General features: G+C 47.2%; 5 protein-coding genes across 5 annotated transcripts; 2 read left to right on the top strand and 3 right to left on the bottom strand.

Moving 5' to 3' along the window:
• Window positions 1-204: 204 nt before the first annotated feature.
• BGW36DRAFT_424623 (uncharacterized protein) lies at window positions 205-1745 on the top strand (the record flags this gene model as incomplete). Its single annotated transcript, XM_046219998.1, has 7 exons — window positions 205-243; window positions 315-372; window positions 455-656; window positions 730-767; window positions 825-888; window positions 943-997; window positions 1050-1745. The coding sequence occupies 7 exons, from the start codon at window positions 205-207 to the stop codon at window positions 1743-1745; spliced, it is 1152 nt and encodes a 383-aa protein (XP_046075720.1).
• Window positions 1746-2072: 327 nt separating this feature from the next.
• Window positions 2073-3775, bottom strand: BGW36DRAFT_336775 (WD repeat protein; the record flags this gene model as incomplete). Its single annotated transcript, XM_046212976.1, has 6 exons — window positions 3377-3775; window positions 3214-3327; window positions 3120-3159; window positions 2969-3064; window positions 2272-2918; window positions 2073-2209 (listed from the first exon to the last, which is right to left on the bottom strand). The coding sequence occupies exons 1-6, from the start codon at window positions 3384-3386 to the stop codon at window positions 2073-2075; spliced, it is 1044 nt and encodes a 347-aa protein (XP_046075719.1). The 5' UTR covers window positions 3387-3775.
• A 527-nt stretch (window positions 3776-4302) lies between these two features.
• On the bottom strand, window positions 4303-5630 carry BGW36DRAFT_114925 (uncharacterized protein). The gene is made up of 4 exons (XM_046209254.1): window positions 5487-5630; window positions 5351-5434; window positions 5194-5278; window positions 4303-5143 (listed from the first exon to the last, which is right to left on the bottom strand). The coding sequence occupies exons 3-4, from the start codon at window positions 5207-5209 to the stop codon at window positions 4620-4622; spliced, it is 540 nt and encodes a 179-aa protein (XP_046075718.1). The 5' UTR covers window positions 5210-5278; window positions 5351-5434; window positions 5487-5630; the 3' UTR covers window positions 4303-4619.
• A 297-nt stretch (window positions 5631-5927) lies between these two features.
• BGW36DRAFT_290130 (Metallo-dependent phosphatase-like protein) lies at window positions 5928-7663 on the top strand (the record flags this gene model as incomplete). Its single annotated transcript, XM_046210739.1, has 3 exons — window positions 5928-6045; window positions 6110-6441; window positions 6491-7663. 3 exons carry the CDS (start codon window positions 5928-5930, stop codon window positions 7661-7663), a joined length of 1623 nt encoding a protein of 540 aa, XP_046075717.1.
• A 1719-nt stretch (window positions 7664-9382) lies between these two features.
• BGW36DRAFT_336768 (uncharacterized protein) lies at window positions 9383-11313 on the bottom strand (the record flags this gene model as incomplete). The annotated part of the gene is made up of 2 exons (XM_046212975.1): window positions 11081-11313; window positions 9383-11020 (listed from the first exon to the last, which is right to left on the bottom strand). The coding sequence occupies exons 1-2, from the start codon at window positions 11186-11188 to the stop codon at window positions 9383-9385; spliced, it is 1746 nt and encodes a 581-aa protein (XP_046075716.1). The 5' UTR covers window positions 11189-11313.
• Between the last annotated feature and the right edge of the window lie 348 nt (window positions 11314-11661).

Below are 11661 nucleotides of genomic sequence, written 5' to 3'. Positions count from 1 at the left end.
GGCTCTGAAGGGGATCACGTGCTGCGTGGCGCCACGGCTCATGGGGGCCACGGAGTTGTTGGGTGAAGATCCGCGACAAACGGCACAGCCTTTTCCTTGGCCTTGGCATACATTGTGACACCGCTCAACCTGTCCTCTGGAACTCAACTCATCGCCAACCCTCAATTCTATACCAAGTCAACAATCCGCCTATTGACTGCAACCATGGATCGCAGTCTTGACGAAATCATCGGGGAGCGTCCGGTAAGTACCCAATTCAAGCTTGTGATCAACCCGCTCTCTTCGATCAACCAACTAACAGGCTCGAAATATAGCAAAAGCAGGGCCGTCGTGAACGACGAGGCGGAAATACAAGCAGCGCACCACGCGATGGTGTGAAAAAGGTATAACTATCGAAACAGACACAACACCTTTATATTTCGATTTGGTAATACTAATTGATACTGGCGTATAGGTCTTCCTCCTCCTCCAGTTTTCGCCTCCAGTGATACCGTGAAATGCATCCGATATGTCTGGTTCCGCGAGGTTTTGAGACCTGCGGAACATGACTGCAATTCTCGAGATGGATGGATCATGATCATTATTATGATTGCATTAAAAATTGACCCTCAGCTGACCTTATCCTCCTCTTTCAAACTTACAGTCATATCGCGAACGTGTTAATTTGGATCGGTGGGTGTTGACTCTTTGGATAGGATACCTGATATTTGATGCTGATTGTGTTTCTAGTGACTGGGTGCACGACCGATTCGAAGAAGACGGAGATTGTGCGTGCTCGTCTTGATAATAGTAATAACCTGACCTTGTGCTTACATACGCATCAGCCCGTGCATATCGTCGCGACGACCGATCCAGACCTGACCGTATCTCCCCGGATCCCGAACAGCCGTAAGACTACTACCAACGTATCCAAATTTCTGTTACAAGGCTAACTCTACCCAGAGCTCGTCTACGCATTGATAACCTTCACTATGATCTCACAGAAGAGGACCTAATGGTAGAACACACCTCCAGATTTCGTTAACCATATCTAATATTAAGGATTACAGGGCCTCTTCAGCGGAATCGGCTCTGTTGCCCGTGTACGTGTTGAGTATGATCGTGCCGGCCGCTCAGAAGGAGTCGCCATTGTTACGTACCATCACATCGAGGACGCAAGACGGGCAATCAAAGAGTTTGACGGCGCCAACGCCAAAGGCCAACCCATCCGGTTAACTCTTCTTCCCCCTCGTGGTGCGCCGAAGGCAGAGAAATCAAGGAGTCTTTTCGACCGCATTGAGCGTCCGGCTGATAGAGATCAACGCAGCCTCAGTCCCGCTAGCGATGGAGGACCCGGTGGCCGACGTCGTCGTCGAGGAGGTCGTGGAGGAGCAGGAGGTCGTGGAGGAGCGGGAGGCCGTGGAGGAGCGGGAGCTCGTCGGAGCGATGTTTCTAAGCCCGCCCCAGACCATATCGACCGCTACGTGCCCGGCGAACGAACCTCCCCGGTTCGTCGCAACGCTGGACGTCGACCTGGCGAACGCCGAGATGAGAAGCGCAGGGATGGCCAGGGCCGTCAGCCAGCCAATGGCCGCCAGAAGAAGACGCAGGAAGAACTCGACCAAGAGATGGATGATTATTGGGGCTCTACCAACCTAGCCGGCGAGAAGGAAGCCGCTACTGTACCCGCTGTCGATTCTGGAGCAGCTCCAGCTGAAGCAGTACCTGCAGCTGGCGCTGACGACGACATTGATATGATCGAGTGATTGTTATTACTATTTCTCAGTACTAAGATTGTTGTTCCGGATGTATTGTAATCAATATCACAACTAGAAATGCGCAAAAAGATTTTTTCTGCGATCGGAGCTTTTTTTATTTCTGTTTTTATGGGATTCATCATCGGATTTATATGATAGTGTATGGTGCATCGTTACTATTAGATACGACATCACTCTGAAAGAAAAACTACTTCGCTCTTGTCACCATCTTCGCTGTTGGAATAGAATTTGGGTTAACAAGATTAAATGTTGCCCGTAGTATGAGCAGAGAATCCTTTTTGTCCCTTTTTGAGGTGACGTTTGTAGGATACATCTCTATCGCCATAGACCGTATGGTTCGCGACTAGCTTTCCATAGTTTGATCGTGCCATCTTCGCTTCCGGTGCCGTACAATTTGCCATCTGGGGAGTAGCTGACAGACCAGATAGGGCCGTGGTGGCCCTTTTGAACCTCTGTAATTGGTATTAGTATTGAGAGGCAAAATGAAAAGAAATTGGTGCTTGTGATATCATACCGAGCTCATCGTCCGTGTGCAGATCGTAGACTCGCGCCCAGGTATCTTCACCAGCACCACCGGTCACAAATCGGCCCGTGTCGTTATTGACTGCAACACTAGCGACCTCGTAACGGAAATCTACTTTCTTGAGCAGCCGGCCAGGCACAGTGCCATCAAACAAATAGACTGACTTCCCAGCCGCAACACTCAAAATCCCGGGATCGTTTGGACGTGTCGCCAACATGTTGAGCTCGCAACTACCGATCGTACCCTCGACATTATGCTCGGCGACAGGGTGCCGAGACCGCAAATCCCACCATCGGATTTTGCGGTCTTCTGCGGCTGTCGTGAGGATGTTGTAGTCCTGGTTCCACACAACAGACTTGATGGTACCGCCGTGCACGCCAGGCCCGATTTCGTAGCTGGTTGCTGATCCAGTGCCATTTATCGAGCTGCCGCCAGAGCCCTCTGCAGCTGGCGTTGCAGATGCACCTGATGTGGACCCAGAGTCACTCCGGGATAGGTCGAAGATTCGTAGTTTCTTTTCCATCCCTCCGGTAGCGAGTACCTGAGGATTGGATTGGATTGGGAATGCTACTGCACGTACAATGTGGAAATGCTGCAGTGTATGCAGACACTCTCCTGTGTGTGTATCCCAAACCTTCCTGTTTTATATGTTAATAGGTCCAGAATTATCAGCGTAGATTTTACTTACGCTGAGAAATCAGCTGCTGCAGTAGCGGCTATATTCGCATCAGCTGACAGCCGGGCTTGCCATACGGCACCTTTATGGCCCATGAAAGTACCGATCCTATGCAGTTGTGGCTTAGTTATGGTAGATGAGGAGTCTTTAGCTAGGTTCTCACCAGTCACCAGTAATGCCATCACGAAGCATGGGATTGTTATCTAATGGAATGTAAGTATGGTGAAAAAGCACGCTTTTGTTCAATATGATCTTACCTTTGCATGCTGATATGAGGTAATATTGATCATCTTCCACTATAGAGGAGAAGCTAATATGTGGAACTGGACGAGAATGACCATGGCAAGTCAACGGGACTACCTTCGGGACCTCTGTAGCAGATTAGTTTTTGCCACATAAAAATGAACGAGGAGGATATACCGAAAGACATCTTTAATTAGAATGGAAAAGCGGAGATGAAGTCGCAATAAGCGGTAGTCTGAAGGAGCGTGATCTGTGTGAGGTCAAGTTGGATAAAAGATATGTATCCAACAAGAAGGAAGTACGTCGTAACCGTCTTCTAGCTCGTAGCTAAGACCAGCTGAGGATTGGATTCGTTAAATCGTTACGTCGTTAAATTAGTTGGTTGAAAAGAGTCGACTGGTGTACGCCCGTCGAAAAGAAAGAGTGAGGGAAGCGGCCGTGATGAAAGGAAAGTAAGTACCCGAGAAAAGAACTCTTTGAAAAGAAACGGATCTCTCGAGTCGTTTCTTTTGTTGTTTCAGATCTCAACTAAACACAATCCAGCAGAGGCTTGTGAGGATTTACTTTGATCCAAGACAGACGCAGATTTACGATGGAGAAAATGTCCGATCTTGACTGGCTGCAAGAAACCCGGCCACTTTCCCCATTTAGCATAGCGCGCTGTGCCCCTTGCTTTTGTGCACGTGAGATTCGCATTGTTCTGTCTCAACATCGAACAACATCAACACGTCCTCGTGGGCTGTTTATGGGTATTTGTTGCTCATTTTGGCACGTGCTGAAAGGATGATAGACTTTTGGATTTTTTGCCTTATTTAAATGTTGTTTTTGTACGTTGCTTACATTTATGTCGCCCACAGGCCAATCTTATCTTCCCCACACGGGGCTAGGCTGTTGTTCTGGTGGTTAAGAGCTGGTTCGGATTGTCATTGCTATGAATAGAGTGAGGATTCTAAATCTTTCTAAGTAGATGGTCGGTAACAAAGTGATGTTTGCTAAATCGAATATATAAGATTTACAACATTTGAAGCCGACTCAGGTTGACGTGGATTACAAATACCCCGCAACTCTACCAGAATCATTTGCCAATCCCCCCAGCAAAGCACGCAGAGATCAGCTAGACCCGGTGTTATGTGCCAGTAAGCTCAAGAGAGAGCTTTCGGCGTGTTGAGCGTCTCGAGCGTATCCTCGCATAGTTCCATCGAACTGCCCGTGACCGTAATCTTGGCTAGAGTAGTATACCTGAGTTCGTGCGTGACACGAAGACCCGTCTTGATGGGGTACGGGCGAGGCTTGGGACACAAGAATGATAGCAAGCCTATGATCAAGATTTGCATATTATAATGTCACTGTCGTGCACATCGTAAGCAAATGCTCCTGGGCCAATGGCCCCTCATCCATTCAATAATATTGAGAATGCCTCTCATTTCACGTTCAAACCACCAAATGCTCTGTCCAGCTCCTCACCCTCGTCTCGCGGTGCTATAGCAGGAGTGGCTTGCAATTCTTGCTCTCGCGTACTCGAGTCCAAGATGCTCGGGGATGCAGCATCACCATGCACCGAGGAGCCGTGTATGGCTTCGGGCTGCAAAAGTTTCTCATCTCGGTCCAGCCAGCCGGGCGCTACACGTCTCTTTTCCGCCAGTTCTCGCTGTCTGACAGAGTCCTCCCAGTCAGTAATTGCCTTTTTCGCATCTGCCGCTGTCCTTTTCAGATGATCTTCAAGAGACTGGCACGATGCTAGTATTTCATCCGGGTGGGCTGCATGGCCGCCCGTGGAGGAGACGACGTAGCGAGCTTTCTCATCCGAGTTGGCTGGGTTCACCGTAATGGACGGAGGCAGCGATGACGCGACAGATTTGTATGTGTAGGGTAGAGTGACGGCTGTCGGGAGTGAGATGAACGGGGACACGGTCAAAGGCACCTGCGCTAGCAGGGGGTGCGGTCCTTGCAGATGTCAGCGAGCAGTGTTATAGAAACAGTTGGACGCTACCTACTGTTGGAGTCATACATGTTTTGAATCACAAAACCGAATCCTGAATCGTGTAGAATGCGTGGTTGCAGGATAGAAGCAGGTGGTAACTGGTGATGTCAGCCCCGCTGCAGGGAATCAGCCAATCAGCGCCGAGATGCTGCATGTTTGGGAATGCCTACCTGCCTGATTCAGGCGTGAGGCAGTCTCTGACTCAGCCATGAATAATTGCAAGGTATATGCTATAATGCCATTGTTTGCAAAAACTCTTAGCTGTAAGCCTGTGCTCTTAAGACTCGCGATCGCGTGCATACATACATACCTCTATACAGCTTCCACGTACTAGCAGTCTTGCACGCAGTCTCCGCTTCCCGCAGCCTGGCGCCCCCTCGGGTCTCTCCTGTCAGCCGCCGAATCGATTGATTTCATTCTCGACCTGCTCAGCCTGTTTGTGCTGCTTCTTCCCCAACTCCACGCGACCCTTCCATTCCCCTCCTGTTCGCGATCGACCCGTTCGCCTGGGACTCGATTTATTGTCCTCCTGGTTTGCTTCCCTTCTGTGCAGTCCTAAGTCGGTTCTCCTGGTTAGAACAAAGTGCGATCAATTATTATTGTTATTGTTCCTCCTCCACCTCCCCGTGCGGCTCGACGAACCCCGCCACACGCCTCCTAGCCACTTTCCACCTCGGCCTTGCGACGAGAATAACTCACGTCGCTCGAATTATTACAAAAAATCACTCTAATTGAAACTCGTTCGCGATGGATCGGCAGCTGGAACGTGCGGTGATACACAAGAAGCCAGTCCCTGAGATCGACTTTTCTCTACATACAATGGAAGATGGCACTCAGGTATCGACGTTAGAGCGAGTTTGTAAAGGTATTTATGATATATTGCATGTCTTTGTGTTTGCTGCATCCCCAAGAGCTAATATCGTATACAGAGGTGCAGGCACCGGCGCTCACTGTCCCTTCTGAGGAGAATTTTCGATCTCCGGAAGACCCCAGCAAACCCAATCTCCAGTTTCTCAAACAACATTTCTACCGAGAAGGCCGACTCACAGAGGAACAGGCACTATGGATCATCAATACTGGTACTCAGCTGCTTCGCTCAGAGCCCAACCTTTTGGAGATGGACGCCCCGATTACAGTGTGCGGCGATGTTCACGGCCAGTATTTTGATTTGATGAAATTGTTTGAGGTCGGCGGGGACCCTTCAGAGACACGGTATTTGTTTTTGGGCGATTACGTCGACCGAGGCTATTTCAGTATTGAGGTTGGTGACATTTGCTCAACTAACATGACTCAACACGCTAACGTATTAGTGTGTGCTTTATTTGTGGTCTCTCAAAATTTGGTATCCAAATACTCTTTGGTTGCTGCGAGGCAATCACGAATGTCGCCACTTGACAGATTACTTCACCTTCAAACTTGAATGCAAACACAAATACTCCGAACGTGTCTACGATGCCTGCATGGAGTCGTTTTGCGCCTTGCCTTTAGCTGCTGTTATGAACAAACAGTTCCTTTGCATCCACGGTGGTCTCAGTCCAGAGCTGCATACTCTCGAAGATATCAAGGCTATTGATCGATTTAGAGAACCCCCCACTCACGGTTTGATGTGCGATATCCTTTGGGCCGACCCACTGGAGGAATTTGGCCAGGAGAAAACTGGCGAATACTTCATCCATAACAACGTCCGAGGCTGCTCTTATTTCTTCTCATACCCTGCAGCATGCGCTTTTCTTGAGAAAAATAATCTCCTATCAATCATTCGGGCGCACGAGGCCCAGGATGCTGGTTATCGAATGTATCGCAAGACTCGTACCACTGGCTTCCCGAGTGTGATGACTATATTCAGTGCCCCCAACTATCTTGACGTATATAATAACAAGGCCGCCGTTCTCAAATATGAGAACAATGTTATGAATATTCGCCAGTTTAACTGTACACCTCACCCGTACTGGCTCCCAAATTTTATGGATGTTTTCACATGGTCGCTTCCCTTTGTTGGTGAAAAGATTACGGATATGCTGATCGCCATATTGAATACTTGCTCAAAAGAAGAACTGGAGGACGAAACACCGTCGTCGGTCTCGCCTACTCTTCCTTCATCACCGCCCTCTGCTGCCGACAAGGACGAGCAAAGCGAGTTCAAGAGACGCGCTATCAAGAACAAGATTTTAGCAATTGGTCGTCTGTCTCGTGTTTTCCAGGTGTTGCGTGAAGAATCAGAACGAGTCACCGAGCTCAAGACTGCATCCGGTGGTCGTCTACCTGCTGGCACTCTTATGCTGGGCGCTGAAGGCATCAAGCAAGCCATCCACAATTTCGAAGATGCACGAAAAGTTGATTTGCAGAATGAGAGACTGCCACCATCACAGGAAGAAGTTACACGCAAGAGTGTGGAAGACCGGAGAATTGCTCTCGAAAGAGCTCACCATGAGGCCGAGAATGATGCTGGTTTGGCTACTGTCGCTCGACGTATCAGCATGTGAGTATTATTCCTTACCTTGGTTATTTATCAATTACTAATTTATATTGCAAAGGTCTGGCAACAGACGTCGTAGGGAAGCTGCAAAGGAGCCCTCCAGCTGATAGACTTTAATATCTCTCCAAGCTATCCTGAAAATAATACCCGTTGTCATTTATTCCTAGTGAATTGTCAGTTTTTGTGTAACGCTGTGTGCATCGACATAGAGTGCGTACGTACAGTACCAGCGGGATGAGTAATGATACATGGACATGAAACCCGACTTCCCCTCTCCCCTTACTCATTATATCTTTTTTGCTATATTTATTGATGATATTGGTGCCTATTGTCAGCACGGGCGTCAATGTTCTTTTCAGACCGAGTCGATGCCGTGTACATCAGTCTGTATCGAGTGCAACGTCTGAGTTATGAGTCGATGAAGTGTATTTGTTTTTGGTTAGAAAAGCTTTATTTATCATTGACATGAATTTGAATAAACCCATACATATACAGGTGTTAAGTTAGTCGGTCTTGATCGCATGTTCCAGAGCCATGCAACCTGAAATTGATGCCTAACATTTGAAGGTCAAGCATATATATGCCTTCAACATGTAGACATCTAGAGTACAATCATCCATAACAAACCGTTAGAGATAGATTTAATTCTTTACCTACAACGTTATTATTTGGGTGTTTTTACAAGCATTTCAGCTCATTTTGAGCTCAATCTTAAAGCAACAAACCGAGCAGCTTGATGGGCATACTCTTTTAAACCCCATTCAAAGTATTGCGTAATACACTCACAGAGACCAGTACATATATAGAAGTAATGCCACCGAATCATTTTGCTGAAGCTTGGACAGATACGCGGGAAATGCTATGGCAGGCTACCATGCAAGCTGAATATACCATCGTGGCTTGCTCCCAAACCTCCAAGCTCCAGTTGCGAGTTATTTGCTACAACCTGGTTGTCTGGATGCAATGATATAGAGCTAAGGTCTTCCAATTTTTTGGGTAATGAGGTTGATTATATGGCCTGTACGCTTGCTGTTAATGACTGCATCTCCATCTAATAGCCTCGAGATAGGAGTTTGTCGGTACATGGCACAACAGAGTCCACCAGATAGACAGCCCGTGTAAAGTGTTGATGCAGTTCATGGGGTTGAAAGAAGCCGAACAAACTTTGAATCTGCCAGGAGCACATGAAGATTTGAATTGTAGCATGTTCATGATTATTAAAAGGCAAATATAGCCGTAGAATTTTCGGTATTGATATTGTTGACCATCGCTCGGAATTGAGATGAAGGTCTTACATGACTTACCATCTGCCCAGGACTAAGATAAAGAATTGCTTTATAAGCAATACGAAGACTAATCTCAGTCAACAGCTTGAACGTCCCTCTTATCGCTAAATCTGTTAATATGAATCGACATGTCTATCTCTGGAGATGGCGGATTCGGCCTTGCTGCTTTCAGTACCTACTACTATAGTAGGAAACTATCCGCTACACAGTCTATGCAGCTTCACTTCGTTATCACTCTAAACAAATCTAGGTTTCAATGACTTGGGAAATTAAATTCAATGGGATCTCTTAGCAAACAATGACTCTATCATTCCGCAGGTCCACTTTGTAACTACCTCAACATTTTTTCCAGATTTCTTCTAATGACCTGTGCGTGTTAAACTGCGCCAATTGCTATTTTGGGCCCATCGGTTTGATATATCCTCTATCTGATACAATATTCACCCCTGAGTTCTATGCTTCTCTAAATGTCGACTAACTTCTAACATGCTTTCTGGCCACCAATCTTCGTTCTTTTCCCACATGAACATGCGTCGTTGCATATATTTTTTCAAAGGGACAACACGCATGAGCTCCCAAACCCCGATGCCACCAATCCACCATACGTTGTCTAACAGTATGACCAGGACAAGCCAGTGGGCAAATATATCTATGGCTAGCAGGTGTGATATACTAGGGTTCGCCGTCATAAATGTCGAAGAATCCCAAGCTATCTGCTCATCGACTGGCGACTCAGTCTGGATGAGGCTAATCGTCTCTTCAACCAATGTTAAATATCTGGTAGGAACTTTGTGGATGAAGGCCATGATGATTCTACGAGGAAGCTTTGAGGGTATCATGGATGTGATGCTAGCTGTGTATTTCCGCAACCAAGGTGAAACTTCCGAAAGCTGTCCTACCGGATCGATATCAACCTCGGGGGCCAGATTGCCGTAATCCGGGGTGCTTGCAGCTGAGAAGTTGTCAGTGAAGGTCTCAATGACAATGTTATCGAAGATGGCCAAGGCAGTAAAACAAGCATCGAACTCGAGGTCGTTGCAAGAAGTTGATGACGAGTTGTGACAGCCATCTTTTTGGTTGCTTGCTTGAACAATAGCTGTCTCCCTGGCCTTTTTATGGAGTTTTGAAACTGCCGAACCTACCGTAGCAGCTAGTATAGGGTATAAAACATGGTCTATAGGATTTCTCTGCTGCTCAACAAGAGCTGAGCCTTTGTATTCGTATTGCATAGCAGTGGGGTCAACGGCATGTCGGTACAGGCTAGGCTGAATCGTGTCGTTTACCCCCTGAGTATTGTATAGAATCCCAGCATAAGCTAGATGAACAGCACGAAAGAGTCTAATCCACTGAGAATGTTTGGGCATCAAACCAACGGGAGATTGGTTGCTGAAGGTTGCCGTTGTTGCTAGCCAGATGCGAGCGCAATGGCTGCCCGAGCCGTACATTCCCATCATAGCTGCATTTGCAAGAACATAGTCATAGTGCTTGGTCTCTGGGAGTGAAGCTTGAATTTCCCGCAGCGAATCCATATGATATTGATGCGCAAGCGATAGAAGCTGAAGAACTTGCCCGCGCCCTTCATGGGATACTGGTGGCTGGCTAATTATATCGTAGCACTTACAAACTGCCGCTATTGCTAGCACAGATTTCATAAGAGGTCTACTCTCGCAAGCTAAATTCGGAATTCCGATTTGGAGAGTATGTTGTTCGTCGTCGTCAACTGTCAGGTCCCTGCTAGTGTGCTCGATATAGTGTTCAAATAGCTCAAATTCTGTGGGTGTGAGCATTCGTGCTACATGTGATCGCATAGATGAATCGAGCTTTCTATCTAGCAACCGAGCGGGAGGAACGCTCAATGCTGATGGGAAAGGGCAGCCGTCAACCGTGAACGAGCCCCCAGGACGTTCAGAATCGCCCTTTTTAGGGTCTGTTCGGAATACCTCAGGCTTCAGAAGCAGTGGGTTTCTTGACCCTCTCCAATAATCCTCGAAGTTCAGGGGTCCCAAAGGTCTTTTAAGATATTGGCAGCTCAGGTTCATCTTATTGCATCTTGAGCACCGCGGCATGAGCTCATCACACTGTGTGCTGTCGTTAGAGACTCTATTCATGGTTTTCAATCTTGATATCACCATGCGTACCTTGATCCTTCGCTTTTTGCATTTTGTACAGCCGTTCCTAGACTTTCTGTGCGGCTTGCGCGTTTTATACTCGGTCCAACTTCTTCCTGGCCCTGGTTTTGCGTCCATGTGAGATGAATTGAAATGCGACAGGGAAATTGTTATTGCTACGAATTCCTCTGTAGGTCCTAGAGACGAATACGTGCCACAGTTGTTTATATAAAGTTATCTGGTATCTATGGAGTCAAAACCCCAGTTATATTCACAGACAAGATCTTAGTCAGTGTCACGCTCAGACTCCTAGATCGTTCTAGGAGAAAGAGCACAGCCTCATGTATTACTATTTATTTGGAATTGTTGAGTTCCATGACATATCTGTCTTACGTGATGAGATCTGCGCAGGCTTGCAGCTGTCTGGGACTCGAAAGTTAGTGCGTGGGTGCTGAAAAATAGTCTTGGCAATTTCAGCTCCCAGTCAATGATTATAGCCACTTTACATTCCCCTTATATACACAATACAACACTCCTTAGTTCCCTTGTCCCCCCTAACCAGAGTTCGCGGTAGTAGTGTTAATAATCGGTGGTCATAAGATAGCAACCAA

The sequence above is a fragment of the Talaromyces proteolyticus genome, assembly GCF_021365285.1.
Source record: "Talaromyces proteolyticus strain PMI_201 chromosome Unknown BGW36scaffold_3, whole genome shotgun sequence".
Lineage (NCBI taxonomy): Eukaryota > Fungi > Ascomycota > Eurotiomycetes > Eurotiales > Trichocomaceae > Talaromyces > Talaromyces proteolyticus.
The sequence above is the reverse complement of the archived record's forward strand: the minus strand, read 5'-3'. Positions and strand labels throughout refer to the sequence as shown.